This window comes from Manis pentadactyla, chromosome 15 (genome assembly GCF_030020395.1).
Source record: "Manis pentadactyla isolate mManPen7 chromosome 15, mManPen7.hap1, whole genome shotgun sequence".
NCBI lineage: Eukaryota > Metazoa > Chordata > Mammalia > Pholidota > Manidae > Manis > Manis pentadactyla.
In genome coordinates this window covers 63,688,873-63,711,531 of record NC_080033.1, presented here as the reverse complement: position 1 = coordinate 63,711,531, position 22,659 = coordinate 63,688,873, and the positions used below count along the sequence as shown (strand labels likewise).

The following is a 22,659-nucleotide window of genomic DNA, read 5'->3' as shown; positions in this document are numbered from 1 at the left end:
TATATAAAGAGCTCACCCACCTCAACAAACAAAAAACAAATAATCCAATTAAAAAATGGGCAGAGGAACTGAACAGACAGTTCTCCAAAAAAGAAATACAGATGGCCAGCAGACACATGAAAAGATGCTCCACATCACTAATTATCAGAGAAATGCAAATTAAAACCACAATGAGGTATCACCTCACACCAGTAAGGATGGCTACCATCCAGAAGACAAACAACAACAAATGTTGGTGAGGTTGTGGAGAAAGGGGAACCCTCCTACACTGCTGGTGGGAATGTAAATTAGTTCAACCTTTGTGGAAAGCAGTATGGAGGTTCCTCAAAACAGACTTACCATTTGACCCAGGAATTCCACTCCTAGGAATTTACCCTAAGAACACAGCACTCAAGTTTGAAAAAGACAGATGTTTTTCATCTGTCTTATCTATGTTTATCACAGCACTATTTACAATAGCCAAGAATTGGAAGCAACCTAAGTGTCCATCAGTAGATGAATGGATAAAGAAGATGTGGTACATATACACAATGGAATATTATTCAGCCATAAGAAGAAAACAAATCCTACCATTTGCAACAACATGGATGGAGCTAGAGGTTATTATGCTCAGTGAAATAAGCCAAGTGGAGAAAGAGAAATACCAAATGATTTCATTCATCTGTGGAGTATTAGAACAAAGGAAAAACTGAAGGAACAAAACAGCAGCAGAATCACAGAACCCAAGAATGGACTAACAGGTACCAAAGGTTTAGGGACTGGGGAGGATGGGTGGGTAGGGAGGGATAAGGGGGGGGAGAAGAAAGGGGGTATTATGATTAGCATGCATAATGGGGGGTGTGGGATAAAGGGGAGGGCTGTACAACACAGAGAAGACAAGTAGTGATTCTATAACATTTTCCTATGCTGATGGACAGTGACTGTAAAGGGGTTTGTGGGGGGGACCTGCTATAGGGGAGAGCCTAGTAAACATAATATTCTTCATGTAATTGTAGATTAATGATAACAAAAAAAAAAAGAAAGAAAAGGGGGATTACTCCCTGATAGGATAAAGCTAACTGTAAATCTACAATTAATGCATGCTTTAAATATCCTTAATTTTGATCATTTAAAGGGTGTCAGATGATCAGCTATGGAAGTACATTTTTCTGATAATATTCCTTTCTCTTAGAACAACAAAAAAAAAGCAGTTCCTGTGTGGTGATCTCCAATAAGTTCTTCACGATGATATAAAGGGCATATCAAAATATGGGCAAATGGTTTGTTTGTGTTTATACAGAGGATCTAAGCCTAATTTGGCTATCCAGAAAACGAGTTAAGATACGATATGAAGAAGAACTTCCAACATCAACATTCTCTGGAAGATTCATTCCAGAAGATGATCATCAAAAAACTTCAACAAAGATCCTGGCACCGTTGCAGTTGTAGCTGCATTCATCCCACCGGTTCCTGGACTTGCCATTGGAATGAAGAAGGAGATATCTAAGCTGGCCTGTGCATACAGTAAAACAACAAATTTGACTGGATCTATTCTGTCGGAACTCAACCAAGAATTAGGAGAAGTGCAAGTTGCAGCGCTCCAAAATCTTGCGACTACAGACTATCTACTGTTAAAAGAACATATGGGATGTGAACAGTTCCCAGGAATGAGTTGTTTTAATTTGTCTGATTTTTCTCAAACTCTTCAAATGCAGTTAGACAATATCCATCATATCATTGATAAGTTTTCACAAATGCCTAGGGTGCCTAACTGGTTTTCTTGGTTTCACTGGAGATGGCTGGTAATTGTAGGTCTGCTTTGGTTATGTAGCTGTATTCCTATTATGTTAATGTGTGTGCACAATTTAATTAGTATTTTAAAACCTATACATGCTTAGTTACTCTACAAGAATATATGTCAAATAAATAATCAATCTTCCCATGTTTTCTTCCGTCTGCTACTTCTATAGCTTTTCTTCTTCCTTCCTAATTACAACCCTTAAGTAGAATTCGTGCCTCATATTGAAATTACCGAGTATCATAATTCTTCCAAGTGGTAAAGATACCTCAAGCCAAAGCTGGGCATAAAAGCCACAGGGCATAAATCTGCAAAGAAGTAAAAAGCTAACCTTTTCAAACAATATTGCTTCTCTCTCACTTACCAACTTTACATTTCCCTGTATGGCCCTGGAAGATGACTGGTTAGCCAGAGACGGGTAAGATTTCTCAAGGGAGGAACAACCTAAGACAGGCACAGTCGCAGGGGGGCCGTCAGGTGAGAAATTGGGGATCAGCAGAGGTGAGGCTTTGAACCTCACCAGCCCTGTTTTGAGAGAAATCTTCTGCATCCGTGGATGTTTTATTGCCCTTGTCTACCTTGGATTAACACTTAGTCTACAGGCACACACCTGATCATCTACATTTGCTTTCTTACAGCACTAAACTATGTTTTCTACCTTTATCTTGCATCTACCTACCACTTCAGCATTTTATTAAAAATAATAATAATAATAAGGGAGAAATGTGGTATCCACATATAAATCAAGTATAAAAATCAAACGAATATTCATATTTGACCTGATTGTTTATAGTTCATGATGCGTGATCAAAACCGAAAGTTTCTGTCATGACTGCCCTTGCACTGTTCACCATGTAAGAACTTATTCACTATGTAAGAATTTGTTCACCATGTAAGAACTTGTTCGTTATGCTTCAGAAGATTGGAGACTGTTGAGAATTAGGCTTGGGGTTGATTAATGATTGTGCATTGAGTCCCCTGTACAGAATTTTATTGTTGTTAACAACCATTTGATCAATAAATATGAGAGATGCCCTCTCAAAAAAAAAAAAAAAGAAGAAGAGAGCAGGCGGGAGAATGAGAAAAGGAAGGGAGGAGGGCCATGCAGGTGTTCTCAGCCACGCCCAGCGAGGGCGTGCTAAGGAGAGTTTCAGCTGTGGGCAGCTTAGACTAGGCACCTTGCTATACTGTGTGCAAATGCCTTAGAATCGTGACAGCAGAAGAAAGGGAATCTGAGCATTTCCCCTGGCTCCCACCCTCCCCTGGGGGTGCTGTCTCCCCATGCTCCCACGACAGTAATTCTGGGTATTCATTGGGCACTTGTGTCCTGTTGGAGTGAATAAGCCACAAGCATGGAGGAAGAAAGACTGATGCAGGTGCTTGAAGTGGGAAGCATGCCAGGAACTATCTACAGCTACAGGTGGGCTCTGGCGTACCAAGACTGGATATGGTGGGCACCCGCAGTGATCACTGCAGGGACTTGAAACAGTATCTGGTGCACAGCACTTGATGTACCGTAGCCACAGTGGACACAGTTTTAAGTTCCCAGCATCCCTTCCTCTGGGGTCCTATCCCTGTCACTTGACATGGTCCTGATAGAGTTGTCAATCAGGTGGCCCACTCCTCCCGTGACCAGTCTCAAGTGGGTGCATGACCCAGGCTGGCCCATCAGCATAGCCATCCCTCTGCTTCAGTGGTTGGTTAGGGTGGACATGTGACCCAAGCTGGGCTACCTGAGCCTCCCCGAGGGCTCCTTGATCACACCAGAGCCAGTGGAGAGGAACCTCTTTGTCCTTTTCAAGAGGCAGGGGGAAAGGATCGCCTCGTCTGGAGGATGCTAAGTTGGAACTGCAGGGCCCCCACCCCCCGAGCTCTGAATGGGAAGAAACCTTCCTGTTATGTGGAGTCCTGGGTTCCAGGCAAGGTTCCCCCGCTTTCTGGCTGAGTAAACATGGGCAGGCCACCTACCCTCTCAGAACTTCAGCGACTTCGTCTGAAAGCAAAGACAATGCCTGCCTACTTTGTAAGGAATTGTTTTGATTCAGTGAGGGTATGTGTAAAATGCCTGGCAAACCGCAAATCCTCAGTAAATGTTAGTTTCGTTTTTGTGGTTTGGCTTGATTCAGTTTCACTCTATGGAAATCTCTGAACTCCAAGCTATGACAGTTTTTTGAAAATGATTCCAATCTTTATTCATGTGAGTGTTTGTGAGCATGCCACGTGGGTGGTTGTGCCATGTTCGTTCTGACTCCCAGCTCTTGATAGGTGGTGATGTACTTCCTGGGGACCCCCCAGGGACAAGCGGCACCCTGGCCCAGGGAGAAGCCCCTCTGTCTCACCACTCCTGCGAGGGAGAGGCATTCTCTTTCTCCCAGTGCCAGCTTGGTGGCTGCCTTAAGTCATGACCTGATAGGCTGTGGGTGGACCTGGGGGACTAGCCGAAGACCTGCTGTTCCAATTGGCCCCCACCAGGTGTTCTGCCTCCGAAAACCGGACCAAGAACAATAATGAAGTTCATTTTGGGAAGAGCTCCCATGTCTTCTCTTAACTGAGAACATTCTCCAGTAATCCTTTGATCAATCCCTTTGCCTTTAGTACAAAATCCAGAACCCTTGAAGGCCCATGCATGGGTTTCTATGATCCAGTCTTACTCATCTTCCATCTCTTCTCTTGATGCATGCCGTAGCTAAATGGGCCTTTCTGTGGACCTACCCTGCACTTCCCCACTGATGTGCCTAAAGATAGTGAGAGTTACGTCTCCTGGACAACTCTCCTCTCCTGCTAGGGATGGGCATTGTTCAGCATTCATGGCACTCTGTACCACTCAGCCTGTGTTATAAGCTCTTGGTACCAAGGCAGGCTCTGCAACTTGCCATTTGTGCAAGAGATAAAACTCATTTGTTATCACATCATTAATCTGTAAGCTCCTGGATGACAGAGGCTATGGATTTCTTATTTTTCCTGCTAAGACACTAAAAATCTTGTGTCAGGAACATACTAAGTATTTCATTAATGTTTATTAAATGAATGAGAATCCTTGTTCTGAAACCATTCACCATCTGGCTTTCAGACTGGAACTTGTGGGTCGTGGTTACATGTGTACTGTTACATTAGATCTTCATAATAATTCTAGACAATATGATCATCCCCACTTTAGTATGGGAAAGCTCAGTTGCTAGGCAGTTTGCCCAGGTTTAATCTCTGGTTTGCAAGATTCCAAGGTTTATGCTCATAGTCACTGCACATGTGGCATGCTGAGGTTTCAGTTGCTCCTGAGTCACTTTGTCATTTGAGTGTTTGTGTGCCGATTCGAATAACTCTGGGACGTATTACCCAGCATCTTTGCTTGGCTGGTAATAGGAGCTCTGCTCATTCTGCTTAAGGCAGAGGATGCAAAAACATTATGTCTTTCACAGGTCAGGCTGCTATAGCAAAGCACCATGGACTGGGTGGTTTATCAACAGGAGGAATGTGTTTCTCGCAGTCCAGAGGCTGGAAATCTGGAACCAGGGTGCCACATGGTCAAGGTCTTGGGAGCGTTCACTTTTGGGGTGTGGACTGGAGATCTCCTAGTACCCACATGTCAGGGGAGACAGAGAGAGAGAGAGGAAGCAAGCTCCGTGGTGACTCTTACAAGGGCGGAAATTGTATTCATGACCTCACCTAACCCTGATACCTCCCCAAAGCCCATCTCTTAATGCCGTCACCTCGGGGAGCGGCAAAGTTCCAACGTATGGATTTTAGAGGCATGCAAATATTCAGTCCATAGCAACTTATTTTTCCTCCCACAAACAAATCTGCAAGCAAAATATTGAGATCTATATATGCTCTGTTTAAATTTAAAAAAAAGGAAGTAAGGAACTAAGATTTTCACAAGCATCCCAGTCCCAGCACTGGCAAATCGAGGAAGGGAAAGGAAGCCAGAAATGGCCATTATAGTTACTATGTACCAGGCACTTTGCTGTGAGCTTTAAGGACATGAGTCTCATGAACACCACCACTCACCTTACATACACACAACAGCGTATGTGTAACCAAATTGAAACTGTGACCCACAGGTTCCAGTCTGAAAGCCAGACTCCATGAACAATTTCCTCGACACCCCCTTCCATCACAGTTGACCTCTCCCTGCTTTGTGGCCCCTCTTGGCCCTCTACCTCTGCCTCTTGGAAGGCCTGTTGCATAGCCGGGTGTCCATTTCTGCCCCATCTCGAGACCTGCCTGTCCAAAATGAAACATGTCTAGTCCACATCGAGATATGCTGTAAGTATAAAGTACACAACAGACTTTAAAGTCTTACCTTAGAAGGTAAAATATCTCATTAATAATCTTTATCTCGACTAGATGTTGAAATGATAGCATTCTGTATATTTTAGACTAAGTAAAACATTGTCCATATTAAATTTCTTTTTTTAATTTTTTAAGGTGACTATTAGAAAATGTAACTTTATATGTGGTTCATGTTTATATGTGTATTGGACAGCACGGTTTTAGACTGTGAATTTCTTGAGGAAAGGTCTGTGTCTGTCTTTCTTTCTAAGACCTGGAACAGGGTCCTGTACCCAGTAAACGTTCATTAAAATTTTTTTGAGCAAACACATGGTTTTGTTTAACATATAGCCCCAGATCTTCTGGCCCCAGGGAAGAGACCTAGAATTAGGTAAAAGAGCCCAATGAAGTAACTCATCGTAGTGAGACGGAGCAGCATCTTAGCTGTGTCCTCTGAGCAGAAACTGTACTCCCCAACTCAAGAGACTGATTAACAAAACAAAAAGCGAGGAAGAAGGGGTTGTGTGAGTTGACGGGACAGCTGGAGTCAGGACAGTGGTGGGTAAGACTGGAATATATTTGTGGAAAGCTGCAAAAGCTTCCCTCTTTGACTTCAGACTGAAGAGTAGATCCCTAGAAGAGTCATAATAGGAGCTGTGGTCCTTATCCCACAGTTCCTTGCTGCTCCCACACGCACCAATGGCTTCTTGCGTCTGCCTGTCTTGAGGGCATTGTCCAGTCACAAGACATGTGCTTGGTTCACACAAGGGGAAAGTCAAGAGTGTCAGGGAATCAAAACGCAGGTTAGGAGTGGCTCTTAACCAATGGTGCATGGGAATTGGTGGGTAAATATGACAACATCCTCATCCTTCAAGTGGGACAACTCTGGGGGATGTCTGCCATCAGTGGTAACCTGCTCATCATCTCACCCTTAATTGGCTTCCTCCCTTTCTTGTTCCACATTCCCTGCCCCTCATCTGTGCTTCTTGGGATCACCTCCCAACATTGTTTATTTACAGTTGAATCTTTGTTTCATTGTCCAATTTTGGAGGACTCAAACCAGGAACAGAGAATCAAGGTACTTGATGTCTAACTCGACCACTCTTAGGTTCATCTCCGATCTCTCCTCCCATGAAACCCTACATTTACTCTTAGTAATGGCCTCCAGCTCACACCCCCAGGCTTTGATGCCACACTTTTGCACATACTCATTCCTTCCCGTGGAAATCCAAGATTGTCAGCCTGGCATTCAAAGACCTCCAAGCCTGGTACCGACTTCCCAGTATGCCTTTCTCCTGCCCCACTCCATCTCCATGTGTGTATGTCAGCTACGCCATCCTACACACCATTCCTGCCATATGCCCTCCAAAAGTTCTCACCTTCTTGTTTTTACACAAATGCTTCCCTCTGCCCCAAATGGCTTTTGGAAGGTTTACTTCCATTACTCTCTGAACCTCATCCACACTGCTGAAAGAATTTTGTTTCCAACTGCTAGATTTCTTCCCCATTCTCAGAGTTACCAGTGAAGATGCGGGTTTTAATTTAGATCCCAGGATATTTTTGCTGGACTGTATTTACATGTGATAGTGTACCAACACTGGTGATGTGAGGCCATGAGATTTATGAGTACATGAGCACTAAATGGGAATATATAAGAAAATTGTTTATCCTTTGACTTATTAAGAATTTCAGTAACAATGTAATGAAGTTTTTCTACTCTGTAAATTCAGGTTTATGCACGTGGCATTTTATTGACCTGGACTATTTATTTTTGGGGGGAGCCCTGGCTTACTTTCTAGCTTGGTTCAAAATCCTGGCTCCATCACTTGCTCAGCTGTATGATCTTAGGCAAGTGCAAAACCTCAGTCTTCAGTCCTGTCACCTGTAAAGTGGGCATAATGATAAACCCTACCTCTCAGGGCTGTTGGGAGGGTGAGTGAGTCCAGATTGCTAAGTGAGTCTAGGTGCTAATCTTGTCAGTTCCTCTGGTCTCCAGCTTAGTTTGTGATATATATATTATATATTGCTATTTTAACAGCACATAGTAGATGTCTTGTAATGCCATTATAATTATTGTTATCATTGTCATTATTATATACCTTCAACAGTTCTTTCATTTACTGGTTGCTTAAGGGAACATTCTTGAATGGCTTTTTAGAAGCTTGTCTCAACTTGACCCCTTTTTTTGCTATGCAGTCTTTAGTTTTTCATCTGAAAATTCTTAATCACATGCTTTTTATTTCTTTTTCAGTCACTCATTTCTTGCATTTTAATAGAGGGCTGTTCTTCCAGCAACTGTTTATGTGGAGTAACTGATGTCAGAAGAGGTTATGCTATGCTGAATACTTTATTTATATTTTTTATGTAAACATAATTTGCTTTGTAGGCACAATATAACAAAAGCTCTAAAGCCACAAATACATTAGACAATGTTTCAGTTCACTCCAACCAAGCTTAAATTACAGAGAAGCCTTCACAGTTCCTTTAAGGCCAACTGAGACATTCTTTATATTTCCTTCAGAAAAACAATCACAGGATAGGAAAGAAGGTCCTTAAAATGAGTGCATTAAACAATTAATTTTGATATTTCATTTTTTTCCTATTCTTTATAGCATAAATGGATCTTACTAGTCAAACTCTAATTTTCTCTTCTCATTCCATATTCTGAGGAGACAAAAGGGTTTTCACTAACCAACTGGGACAATTTGGGATTGTCGTAGTAACCTTGCTAATAGGAAAAACGGATTTGGGGAAGAATGACTTCTCCTGCTTCTCCTCTGGACATAACATCTGGATTCTGAGTGTTAGAAATCCCACTCTCCTGGCAGAGGAGAGCCCCCTGGCGTGGCCAGCCCTAGAACATGCCATTTCTGTCCAGCTCACCAGAAATGTCCCTTGGGTAGCAGTTCTTAAAACCTCATTGTTAGCTTGGTTATGGGAGAAACATCACCAGTAATACAGCTTTTAGCAGACGTGTTGGGGGGATAAAACCTCTGAATTACCTTTCTAAGTGGCCCAGAACTGCAACATTGGTGAGTCCTGGGATAAGAAGAGATGACACTGGTGTCTTCTTTTGAGATCGTCCCATCTTTCTGCCCATGAGATGGTAGCACCCTTTCTTGCCTTCACATTCTACATGCACATTCACTGTGAGGAGAAACTCCCTTCAGATAAATATTTGGCATAAATAAGTCATCATCACAAGCTTAGGATAGGAAAAAAGAACGATTAATGAAGTGGCATTTGTTACAGAAGGACTTGGGAAATGAAACAGGTAATTGCTGAAATGTATTCATTCCTGTCGCTTGGAGGAGGAGTTGGGTCCACCCTACGGCTTGCTGGGGGAAAGATGGAGCAATGTGAGAACACCGTCAACATCTTCCAGATTGCTCAGCACATCTAGGCGCTAATCTTGGCAGCTCCTCTGGTCTCCAGCTTGGTTTGTGAGTGATGCCATCAACCCTGGGGCCCTTAGGATCTTGAGGAGGGAATGAGGAACCCCCTGTGGAGATACTGAGCCTCTTTCTCTTCCTGCAGGGGAACTGCTCTCCTCAAGCCGAGTCAACTGGGTTTTGTGGCCAGGGATAGGGTTTCACAGGAGTTTAGAAGCTGAAAAATTGGACGAGGGTATGCAATCAAGTAGTCTGGTCCCTGATTCCCAGAAAAGCAGGGGCCTTGAGAAGAGTCTGCACCATCATTTACATTTCAACGAGGAACTGCATATTTGGCATCAAATACTGAACATCAGTCTTTTGCATCAGTAGAGTTTGTTACATGCTGGAACATGTTTTGGCAAGAAAAAAGATACACATTGACTGCTCATTTCCAAATAGGGCCTATAAGGGAGGACTTCCTTGGGGGTAAAGTTGGCGCCTCACCACCTTTAACCACCAGTAAACGAAAATAGCAAAATCAGTAATGCCCATGGCAAGTGTGGAAAAAGAAAAATAGATGAGCCTCAGTAATGATTTCTAACATAGTCCCACAGGTGGTGAGTTCTCATAAAATTAAAATATATGTTGCAGGGGGAGAGGTCGCTCATGACATGTGGTTTCAGAGGGGAAATCTCTATGGCTGCTCATCAAACTCATGCTGTTGACCCATCTTCTATTCTGAAAAAATCCACATCTATTTCCCTTTGTTTCTGGTTAAGAACCACTGGAGGGTCTGAGCATCAGAGGCTAAGAGGAGAGTGATTCAACCTTTTGACCACTGAACAAATGAATGAATATTAGGAAGTTTGCCTCTTAAATGGGAAGAGGGAATGTACTATTTGGAGACATTCTAGATTTATAGGTTCATGAAACGTCTCCTGGCCTACCCTCTTTCTGCCAGCTGGATTGGCAAGGGCTATTTTCAGGAGCTTGGGTGGCTGGCAGCAAGAAGTGTCACTGGCCTGAAGAACTGTAGAATCTGGATAGCGCTTTGTGATAACACCTTTCAATCCAAACTTGTCTTTGCCCACTGGGCTTTGGGCCTGTGGGCTTGTACGAATTTGCAAGGCTGTTCTAGAAGTGTCAAGAAGGACCCAAAGATGGATGGTTTGGGAATAGGGGACAGGACAGAGTGTAATACAGAGACTGGGGAGGGACATATACTGCATGTAGTGGGATTGGCACTTAAGTTCAAAAACAACAGCGATCAACAGCTTTTTAGCTCAGCTGACTGCAGACAAACACGACACACACTGGACTACAGCATTTGTTCACTGGGGCGCAGAAGAGCTTTCTCCACTGGCTCCTCTTCTTCCAAACCATCCTTCACAGTCTCCTGCCTGGGTGCTGGGTTACTGGATGAAGGGCATCCGCTCCTTGTTCTCGCTGTCACCCTCGTGGTCCTCCTCTTCTTCTCCCGCCTCACTGGTCTCTGTGCTGTCATTGGCCATCTGTAATGGAACAGAAGATTTTTTCAGAGGGCTCTGCAATCTGTCTCCTACCTTCTTTGAGCATCTGATGGAGCCCCTTGGGAAGGACTTATTTGAGTACTAAGAGCTAGGGGCCTTGTTTCCCCAGGAAGGCAGTGTATACTCACTGACTTATGTTGGGTGCCCCAACAAGCAGACTCTAAGGTTAGGATTTCAGTGCAAATATTTGGAATTTCGGCGATGATTCCAGGACTTGGGAGATGATGCATATGCAGTCCTGCTCCCTGGGTGCCATCCTTCCACACACTTGCCTAGTTGATGCCTGCTTTTCTTCTAGTGCCCAGCCCACCTCCTCAAGGAAGCTTTGCAGAGTTCCCTAACTGGAACAATCCCCATCATGAGCTCTTCTTTTCAGCGTGGACCAACAACTGCCATGTCCCACTTATATGTACAATTTATTGACCGATGCCAGCTGCTGCAACCATAGGCACTGTAGACACTATGGGAGATGACCAAATCTCCTGTTTTTCTTCTCGTTTTATCCTCTGCAACTAGTATGGCACCTGACACACAGCAGGCGTGCAGTGCATACTTTTAGAATAGTGAGTAAGTCATCATGAGAGCTCTCCCTTATCAGCACAAATTCCACATCCACTGTGTGCCAGGTGATGCATGCCCATCACCCCTTTCTATCTTCTCAACACCAGTGAGGCAGTATCGATACTAATAACTATTGCTGTCACTGCTATTATATATCAACCTAAGAAGTCGTGGGGCAGCAGAGGCGAACAGCCTGTGAGGAAGGCCACCGCCATTCTCCCAGGGCTCGAGCAGGGCTGCCCTCAGATACTGTGGGGTCTGGAGGAAGCAGCCCCATCTCTGTTCTGACCCTGTGACACTTTTTAAGATGAGCCCAGCTCCATTCTGGCCCAGCCTCAATGAGAAAAGGCCCCATACAGGAGAGACTTGGCTCTTGGTGCCTCCTGGAAAATCCACTTCAGGAGCCATCAGCAGCAGTTACCTTCCCCTGCAGCATGTTTGGCTGGGCAGATTCATGGCCAGTGACGCAGCTGAGCCTCTGAAAGTGGTCGTTCCAGTAGAAGAAAGCACCTCTGTGGGCCGCCTGCTGCTCCTCTACCAGCACCTGCTGATGGGAGTGACCCATTCCCCACAGAGCCTCGATCCTGTGTTGCTCCCTCTGACGTCAGGTGCTCACCCTAGAAATGACTTTACTGGGCCCATCCTGGGTCTCATGATGCCCTGTGTTTATCCTGACCACCCGGTCCCTCTGCCTCGGGTCTAGTCCTCCATCAGGATGGACTGTTATCCCCTCCCACTACAGAGACCTTCCAGACACCACGGATCTGAGTTGGCTAATTCTCCATCATGTTTCATTAGGCCGCAGGGGTAAAGCCCTCCTGAGATTCAGGAATAAGGACAATGACATATGCCAGGGCAGGTCCTGAACCCTCATCCTAAAAGATGGGCATTATCAGTTCCTGCTCTAGTGAGCTTTACTCCTGCTGAGATCCGTCTATGTAAGGGTATTTCCTGGTAGAAGAAAACCAAATCAATGGGGTCTTCAGGGAACATCTCGGAGGCAGCTGGCATTATTCTGTTGAGTGTGTGGATGTGAATTTATTAGGTTTTACCAGAAATTCCTCCCACATGTGGCAGCAGTGAGGTAGCACCTGTAATAGACACAGGTCGGCTGTTCCTACCCGTGCCTGAATGCCCTCAGATTGCCCTTGAAATGCTCTCACCGAAGCGTACATTCACTTAGCATTCGGCCCGGTTTGCGACTAACCCTTCATCTGCGCAGTCCCTTGACCACTGCTGGTCTCCGTAAGCTGGACAGCGGCATGTATTTCCCTCGACCTCACCTGTGCCTGCACCTTGTAGACCCTGTTGGGTTGAGCTGAATGGATTCCACTGTTGACTCACCAGTGGAGTCGGGGCCTTCTCTACGTCCAGAATTAACTTGCCAATGTTCCCCCGGTCATGGATCCGCTGCATGGCTTCCTTCACCTGAGAGACAGGGAGAGAAACGGAAGCACTGGTCCGGTGAGACGTCGCTCCCCTGGCAAGAGGGCCTGGAAACGCCAAACCACCTGCTGCCCACCAGGGGGCGCTGGGATCCACGTTTATAGTAGCTAAGCCAGAGACAGTTTCAGACGTCGGGTGCAAATAAATTCTTATTTTGTCACACACTGGTCTTGCACAGCCGCCTGGTTTCCTGGGTCTAAGAATTTAAGGGTGATAACCACTGAAACAAGAATATGAAAAATTCTCTAAAACGAAAGAGCGGTGGGAGGAGAGTACTCTAGAGTTTCAAGAGTTAGGTGCTGCAGAGTGGCAAGACCTATCAGCCAGAGTAAATTCTGACCAATACAGGTTTTTGAAGGTCATTTGTGCCCTGCTTCCTAAATTTTATGTAATTCTGATTCACAGCATGGCTAAAAAGACCCGTTACCTGGGCAGAATTGCATTCAGGAAAATTCCCATGATTCCTGGTTATTACTGAGTGGAAATTTTGTTTCCACCTATGCAGAAGGGTACCCAGAACCAGTATCCTCCCCAGGGAAGAGAGGAAAAGCTCCCTTTCAAATGATGGAGGCTTGTCAGAACAATCTCTGTCCTCTGGGACCTTCAGAAAAAAGCAAGAGTGGGACTAACCTGATTCATGTTCTGGGTATTTCATTCTGTTGTGCAGAAAAATGAGCTGTATGTGATCCTGTGAGGATTAGATATAAGAAAAGGGGCAACAGAATGCCTACTGCTTGGCATGGATGCGTCCTCCATATTTCTTAGTGAAACCTAAATGGAAATGCAACATTCTTGATTTTTTAAAAGTTTGCGATAGATCTAGTCTAAATATTTTTCCTGAAGTCTCAGTGTTTTAAATATTTTTGTTCATTCAGTCCATACATATTCATTAAATGTTGCTTATTGGTTAGATACTATGGTTTTTCAAAAAATTTATAAGTAGGGTGTCTGCTTTTGAGGAATTCAATCAAACTGATAAAGCAGTTTACTTATATAAAAGCCATAGATGCCTTCTCATTTGGGTAAAAACTTGACAGCAACATCAAAATGTGCATATTCTAATTGCTTTTCTGGGACTTTATCCTAAAGACATGTTCAAATTATGGGGGAAAAACTTGTCACACAAAAGATACTCAATCACAGCGTTACTTTTAATGGCAAACATTGAAGCAACTTTTACGTTGCAGAAAAAGGGAATGGTTAAGTGAACCATGGCTCTTAGATTTACCTACTGAATGGAAATGCTATGCAGGTGTTAAAGTGCTAATTATAAAGAATGTACAGCAGGATTAAATGCCTTTATAATATTGCTAAATGAAAAAATCAAGGTGCATATTTTTATTTACATCCCCATAAAAACATAGACATCTTAAAAATAACCAGAAAGGATTTGGATATATGATAAAACATTAGGTAGAGGAAATGAGTACCTTTAACTCTAGTGTCTTAACATTGTTATTTAATGTGGTATCAAATCAGTATTTCATATAAATTAAATGCATTTTTAAATGCAGTCTTTGGATAACCATCAGTTTGAATCAACCTCTTTTATAGATTGATAGCGCTGTATGATTATTGAATTTCCTGACCTTAATACGTAATCCAGTAGATTTCTTCTATTTCTGTGAAGAAAGTTGCTTTTCGATGTGCTTTCAAATATTTGATCATTACAGATGCTACTTACAGAGAGTCTTTAGATAACATGGCAAAACTGTCTCTAGCTTCCAACCAACCTCATTTCTAGACCCATCCATGTAAAATTCCCTCCCCTGGAACGTGGCTAGCAACTTGCTTCTAAACTAGCAGAACTCTGCAAAAGGGATAGGATGTCACTTCCAAGGTTAGGTTATAAAAGATCGTGACTTCTAGTCTGCAGCCTCTCTCTTCCTCTGGTTCCTCTTGCCTTCCTTGTTCTGATGACAGAAGTTGCCATGTTGTCAGCTGCCCTGTGGAAAGGCCCACATGGCAAGGAACGAAGTGAGGTTGAGCCAACAGCCAATGAGGAGCTGATACCTTGAGTCCAAAAGCCCACAAGGAACTGGATCCTGCTAACAACCAATAACAGAGCTTAGAAGCAGACCCTTTTCTAGTTGAGCCCTGAAGTGTGGATGAAGGCTTGGCCAATACCTTCACTGAAACCTTGGGGAGAGATCCTGAGCCACAAGACCCAGCTAAACCTTGCCCAGATTCCTTACCTACAGAAACTGTGAGATCATAAATGTTGCTCGAAGCCAGTAAGTGTGGGGGACAATTTGTTATGCAGCAATAGGTAGCTAATACATTCTTAACTTGCATATGTAATTCTTACCTTGCAAGATAGATAATATACCCATTTTATAGAAAGTACCTTGATGCTCAAAGATTTAAACAATTTGTCCACAGATTCTACAGCTATGGGTGACAAAATTGTGGTTCAAACTCAGGTTTGCCAGACTCAAAACTGGTGCTCTTCCCAATTCCATACAGACTGTGTTGCTTCATTTGATTCTCAAGGTAGAGGAAGGTGGTAGGTAACATCTCATGTAATGGCTTCCCAGAATTCAATTGTTTATTACATTGGCAAGTCATTAAGCACCTGGAAACTCCTTGGAGATGAGGAACATTGTTTTGTGCTGCTTCTCCAGCAAGATAGAACCCAGGGAATCTTAAAAGCTGTTTTCTTACCAGCTAAAGCTTATTGTGATGCTAGGGAAAAAAAGCCCCCTGCAGGGCTGGTGCTAATCTGCATATTTTTTACATATTTCTTCCTTCCTAAAATGAACTGACAACTTACAGTTCCTTATGTGGGGGAAGGAAAAAGGGTTAGAAGTCTTTCCAGGAGATGACTGCAAGTGTCTGATGCCCAGTTGTCTGTTTGAGCTTACATCCTCAAAGGCTGCTCTTGGAGAATGGAAAGGGCCTTTCTGATGACAGCTGGGAGGGAAAAAAACTTCCATTTTTTGATCAATTCTTTATTAGGCACAGTGTGAGGCTTTGTACATATGCTGCTTCATTGACCCTGCTTACCAAGCCTCTTAGTGAGTATTGGCATTACAGCTTCACAGGTGAGGAGCCCAAAGGTGAAAGACCTGAGGAGTCAGTCCTAGTCACCATCTGAAAAGGTGTTAGAGCCACATGGGAACTGGGCGAGCTGCTTTTCCTTTTCAGGAATCTGAACCAAACCCAGGACAGGGCTCTGCCATCTGCACCCCAAATTGCCCTCCTGTGTCACCACTGTAGGTTAAGTCTGCAAAAAAGAGATTTTGCTCTCAAGTTACTAGTTTCTAAACTGAGGTACCTCAGCAGGTAATAGCACCCAGAAGATGGTGGTGAGAGATTCCAGAAAGTTACCTGTCTCTCTCATGGCTACCAGAGAGATTTTTCTAAGGCAGACTTCTGCTTGGAAATCTCTTCCCATTTCACTCAAAAGCCTCACAGACCTGCACTGCCTGACACCATAGCCATTAGCCACCTGTTCCACTGAGCACAGACGGCCATGTGCTCTGAGTGTAAAACACTCAGCAGACTTCAAAGACTTAATAGAAGAAAAATACAAATTAAGTGATTAAGAATCCTTGACATCAATTTGATGTTGAAATGAGAACATTTTCAATATTCTGGGTTAAGTAAAACAGTTTATTGATTTCACATTTTACTATTCTGAATGTGCCTATTACAAAACTTAAAACTTTGAATGTGGCTCACGTTATAATTCTGCTGGATGGCATTGAACTTGATTTTCAGGAGCGGATGCCTGTTGCCCCCCTGGCTTTATTGCTTCTCCTTCCCCTCACTGCCCACACTCCCAGCCCCGGAGACTTAGCTGAAGTTCTCTGGGTCTCTCAGCTTTGTGCCTCTGTAGAGACTGGGTTCCTTCACAGAGGGCCTGTTCCTGGAGCCAGCTCGCATTTGTCTTGCGGCTGTCCATTTAGATGTGAGCTCTTCCAGGAGGCTGCTCTGCACCTGGCCCCTGCCCCTTGCAGCCTGGACCATGTCTCCCTTGGGCTCCCTCAGCACCTCGGACCAGCTAGTAATGCACCCTAACCCCTGCTTGGAGCTCCACTCAGCAGCCTCTCTCCCCAGTTTTGCAAATCTCTAGACCAGCAATGTGCAACACAACTCTGAAGCGAGCCTCAGCTGTAACCAAAATATCTCTAGTCACTTAAGACATCGAAAAAGAAACTGATGAAATTAATTTTCATAATATAATTTCTTTAGCCAGATCTATATATTTTACTTAATATAATCAAGTATTAATGACATATTTTAATTAAAAAAAATTTTTTTTTTTACTAAATGTTTAGAATCCAGGGTGTATTTTACACTGACAGCATGTCTTAGTTCAGACCAGCCACACTTCGAGTGCCCAGTGGCTGCACATGGCTCACATCTACCATATGGGAGAGTGCAGCTCTGGAAGGGAGGGACAAAGGCACCAGACTCAGGCACCCCAGCACAAAAGAGGATCTGGCATATGATAGCCTCTAGAATGAATGAATGAGTGAATGAATGAATAGGGAGCCAGGAGAGATGTGGAGAGAGTGAGATGTCATGTGGCTGGCACACATCAAGGTTTCTGTCCTGTCTGTCCCGCATCCCAGAGCTCCTGGCCCAGGCAGCTGTCTCTCTGTCTCTTGGTGGCCTGCTCTGTGCCGCCTGGGTGGCCCAGTGGAGTCTGTTCACAATCAGGGCCATGCTCCCCACACCCAGTCTGAGATGCTACTGCCAGCTGCATGGCTGGCCAGATCAGGTCTTGACAACGGGATTTTCCAGGGCTAGGGATTCAGGGCATATTCAGCCATCTCTGCCAGAGCTGTTTTCCATCCAGACAGTGGGAGGAAATTTGACTCAGGTCATTCAGATACCTCAGGATGCCAAGATCTTGAGCACAGAGGCCAGTGGAGCTTTTTCTGACTTTCTTTGTCCCTGGGAGGCCGTCTTGATACATGCCAAGCAGATGGTGGCAGGAAGCGGCAGGAATATCACCGAGTCTTAGGCTCTGCTTTGACTTAATAACATCATTCCAGCAAGTTGCTTCATCTCCTTCCCTCCTACACTCTTAATATCTTAAGTGGTAAGTCATTCGAAGCATTCATTACTTCAGTCATTCAATCCAGGAGCTATAGGGTAATGGTCAAAACAGATAACGCTCTTTCTGTCCTGGGGGAATCACATTTCATTCATCAAATAGGCTAATCATAATAAAAAGAATTCCGCAGTTTAAAAAATCATACCCTGGTTTGTTTATTTAGCACCAATAGATCTCAACCCCATCAGAGTTGATCCTGCACCGTCGGTCCAGGCTTCAACAAAGTCCACTGGCTTTCAAGACGGCACAAAGGGACAACCAGGGAAGATGCAGCTGGTCAGTCCAGGTTCACAGAGGAGTACTTATGGTCATTCTTACTTCTGCAGTGGGACTAGGCGAGGTGGGGGCTTCTGGAAGCCTTGGAAGACAATGGTGGACAAACCCTACAAGATCCTCCACCCTTATAAAGTGTACGGTCCTATGGGAAACACGGATGTAGCCAATCAAAGGATGACTCAAATAAATGTAAGACTGCCACTGTAAAATTCTAAGATGGTGTTATGAGAATGTGGTTAGGGGATTCAGTCTAGTTGGCAAGATCAGAGAAGGCCTCTCTGAAGAAGAGATGATGGAGCTGAGATTCAAAGAATGAGTAGGATGTGGCAAAGACACGAAGGGAGAGGGGCCATGCCACGCAGAGGGAGTGGAACGTGAAAGGAGAGCCTGAAAGAGGCCAGTGGGCATGAGGACAAGGAGCACAATGTGGTGTAAGGCACAGGGAAGGTCGGTTGGTGCCTTTTCCCACACACAGTCCACAGCGCTTCCAAGGATGCAGTGCCCACACTGGACCATAGACACCTAGAATACCTTTTCTCCTCCAGTCACCTTCTAACTGAGCGGTCATTTCCTTCACACTTGGGTAATGAGATGTAACAATGCTCCGTCTTTGTTTGGGGTCTCATTTAACATTTCATAATATTCAATTTCCTTTTGAATGGTGTGAAAGTCTCAAAGTCATTAGGACATAATTGACACTAATTAATAATCAAAGCCTTTGGGCTTGTGCTGTAAATAGTAATAAGCCTAGCCATCTAAAATAGGAAAAAAATAAAGATGGGTTATTCCACGGATCACTGTGCCTATCCGATGATAAATTAAAAGATTTGAAAAATAAGAAATGAGTAATCCTATAATTAAGAAGCTCATCTACCAAAGCCGTCTGCGGAAGATTACTCATATGAAGAACAGCCATCTTTAGAATTGTTTAAAATCCAAAGTGGGTGTTGAAACATAATATGTTCATTGCAATAGACTTGGAATCTGGGGTTACTGTGTTCTGTCAAGTTACTACGGGAGTTTAAAGTGAGTGACCCTGAGACTCTTGACATAGATGGAAGAGTGAATGTTAAAGGAAAATGCCAGGGATGTGGATTAATTGACCCATTGGGAAGGCAGAGAAAAGATGCAAACACTCAACTTCTTTTGGAACTGGTTGCATGTAGGGTCTCTGTGATAACACAGGGCACAGACTAAGGGCAAGAGCGGGGACAAGGGTGCCACGTCTAAGGGAGCCCTTATCTGCAGGTGCTGACCCAGCCCTTGCAGGACCCTAAAGGCGAGTGCCCCCTTAAATTTTGCATTTATTTCCTCTGTTGCCCCAGTTGAGTTACGCTTGTTAAGGACAGGTGCTATTTTTAAAGAAAGGAAACATTAAGTAGCTATTGGAAATTCTCTAGAGGTTTTTAAGGGGCCATTAGAAGGAACACTGGCTCAGAAGATGTAAAGATGCTCTGAGAGTGAGGGAGAGGGAGGGCAAAATGCTAGACGGTAGGATCTGGACAGAGGCTCTGGACCTTTTTCCCTGGGTGCTTGTACGACCCTGGCCCTCTTGACCAAATAGATACCATGATCGTGAGGGACTCAAATGAATTCAGCCTTGACCCCAAAGCCAGAATGTTTTGCTGAAACCTGCAACCCATAATTAAGCCAAACGCTATATTCTTCTCCTATTGTATAAGATAAAAAGGTCCATGAGGTGATTTTTGTTTCCTGCAAAAAAAATATCTGCTGTGTAATGTGTAAGACAGACACTTGGGGTGGGATGGGTCACAAAAGAGGAAGCCATTGCTGTTGGGAGACGGGTGAAACCAGGGAAAACTACTGAAAAGAAGTAAAGTTTAGTCTGAGACTTGAAGATCAGGTAGAAGTTTGTCACTCTGCTGAACAGAAGGACTTATAAAAAATCCAAGGAAATACTCCTCCACTCAGAGAGTCATTGACGCCGACGGCAGCAGGGCACCAAGGGTGCTGATGCGAGTTAACACTTTGAAAATCCTTGTGGATTGCTTGAGCCCCTGAAGTCCACTGGACATGGGTGAGAAATAACCTGGGCTCTTTTTGAAGCTCCTGCACAGGACAATGGTAGCACTTACAACGTATAATTTCAACTGGTTCTTGCTTTAGATCTCTGAGCAAAATCTTCCAACCAGGGAAAGATACTCTATTTCTTCTTGGAGGACTGTAGTTCCTTACTGATATTTCAACTGCCTTGCTTCCAGATGGCACTGGTTTTATTCATTCATAGATTGATAACTCCACCGTTCCAGGAAGCCTGAGAGGTTTCATCTGGAATTGCCAAATATGAGTTTGTGCAAAAAGCTTAGAACTATAAGGAGGCCAAAGACCCTTCAGAGTCTTGAAAGTCTCAAACGGGTAGCTGTCTTTTCAAAAGGATGACAGCCAGACCTGTGACATTTAGGGAAGTCTAGTTTAGAAAGCAGAGGTGAAGTTTCTTTAGGCTCGGAGAGAAAGGGCTTATTTGCAGGTGTGTGGAGGCATTGTTTGTACCCGAGGGAACTGAGACAGGTTGACTGTCATCTGGACATAGCTGTAGTTTAGACAAGGGCTAAGGTGCCAAGGGTGCCAAATTAGAAGTGGCCAACAGGGGCAGAGATGCCTGGGCCAAGGTGTCCGGGAACTGGGGAATGGTCTAAAGTAAAGAGTGGAAATGAAAGAGTGATTGTGTCTGTGGAAGAGGCATTTGTAAAGCTCTCCCATAGAAAGCTGGTTCTCCACCACCTTGACTGCAGGGGGATTTCTTGTGGATCCTCCCACTTAAAGAGGAAGGATGGGTGAGGGCTGTGGGCTCTCACCTGGGACCATAATGATAGGAGAGTCACCTCCAGCCCACAGGTTGTAGTGGGAGAAGCTCAGAGTCTCAAGGAATGAGCTGAATCTAAAATTCAGCTGGATTTAAGGACAAGGCAGAGGCGGTACCTCCGTGGGGTGGTGGTATGTAAAATGATATTGTTCATTATCATCACAGCAGCTGACGTATGACAGATACTTAGCAGTTGCTGTCATGGGGCAAAGCGCCGTGGACACATGATCTCATGTCGTTGCATCAGCCCTGTGAGCTAAATGGGAGTTTGTCAGACTGTCAGTCAGGTGTACATAAAAACACCCTCCCTTTCCTTCTTGAGTCCCTGTTGCCGGGGCGGGGAGCTGAGATCAAACTGAGGTTTAGCCAGGCAAGCCGCTTGCTTGAGGTTAAACAGTAGAATAAGAGAAGCCAGGCTTTAAACTGAGCTGTGACTCCAGGGCCTAATGCTCTGCTGCCAGGTGGTGGATGTGGGGAGGAACGAGGGGAGGGAGGGAGCAGAGAGAGGAAGGCAGGCGTTGGGCACTGGCAGGCTCTGAGCTAGTAATGCGCATTTCCTCTGCTTTCACAAGCACCCTGCTTATTCCTTGCTGACACTTTTCCAGTCTCTCTTGAAGAGTTCCTTAACATAGGAATTATTGACATTTGGGGTCAGATAATTCTTGGGGTTGGGAGCAGTCCTGTGCGTGCAGGACATTTAGCAGCACCTCTGGCCTCTACTCACTAGATGCCAGCAGCTCTCCCAGTGTGGCAAATGAAGGTGTTTGCAGACATTGTCAGATGTCACCGGGAGAGCAAATTGTCCCCCGGCTGAGACCCACAGTGTTACGGGAGTGCACCCCCCTCCCCAGGCCTCCCATGGGTCTGTGACCTCAGTTCCCACATGGTGCTTTGGACAGGGACTTGCCCACAGGAGGCTGGGCGCTGCAGTATCCCCAGGACTAAGAAGAGTGTGTGGTACACAGCAGGAGCTCAGTCATGGACGAATGCAACATGGTCCCTGCCCTCAACATGCTCATTGGTCAGATTCGGTTTCCTCAGAGTGTGGACTGAAGGCTGCCTTCCTCAAAATGACCCAGGGCAGTTTTTAAAAAGTGATGCATTAGCCTCACCACACAGCTGTTGTTGATACTGCAAAAAAATACCTGCTGTGTAATGTGTTAGACAGACACTTGAGGTGGGATTGGTCACAAAAGAGGAAGCCATTGCTGTTGGGAGACCGGTGAAACCAGGGAAAACTACTGAAAAGAAGTCAAGTTTAGTCTGAGACTTGAACGTCGGTAGAAGTTTGTCACTCTGCCGAACAGAAGGACTTATAAAGAATCCAAGGAAATACTCCACTACTCAGAGAGTGAGTCATTGATGCTGATGGCTCCAGGGCACCAAGGGTGCTGATGGGGGTTAACACTTTGAAAATCCTTGTGGATTGCTTAAGCCCCTGAAGTCTACTGGACATGGGTGCCCCACTCCGGGCAATCCAGGGGTTCTGAAGCTTTAGACCCTTGAACTTACCTGGCACTTCATTTAACAAATAC

At 44.6% G+C, this 22,659-nt stretch overlaps 1 protein-coding gene across 1 annotated transcript in view; it reads right to left on the bottom strand.

The window, feature by feature from the left end:
• Window positions 1–8,380: 8,380 nt before the first annotated feature.
• The window catches only part of VAT1L (vesicle amine transport 1 like), a 136,994-nt gene continuing 122,715 nt past the window's right edge, over window positions 8,381–22,659 (bottom strand). Inside the window, exons 8-9 of the mRNA XM_036909328.2 lie at window positions 12,855–12,938; window positions 8,381–10,931 (exon numbers count right to left, since the gene is read on the bottom strand). Coding sequence (XP_036765223.2) covers window positions 10,833–10,931; window positions 12,855–12,938 — 183 coding nt within the window. The 3' untranslated portion in view covers window positions 8,381–10,832. The remainder of the gene's footprint in view (window positions 10,932–12,854; window positions 12,939–22,659) is intronic.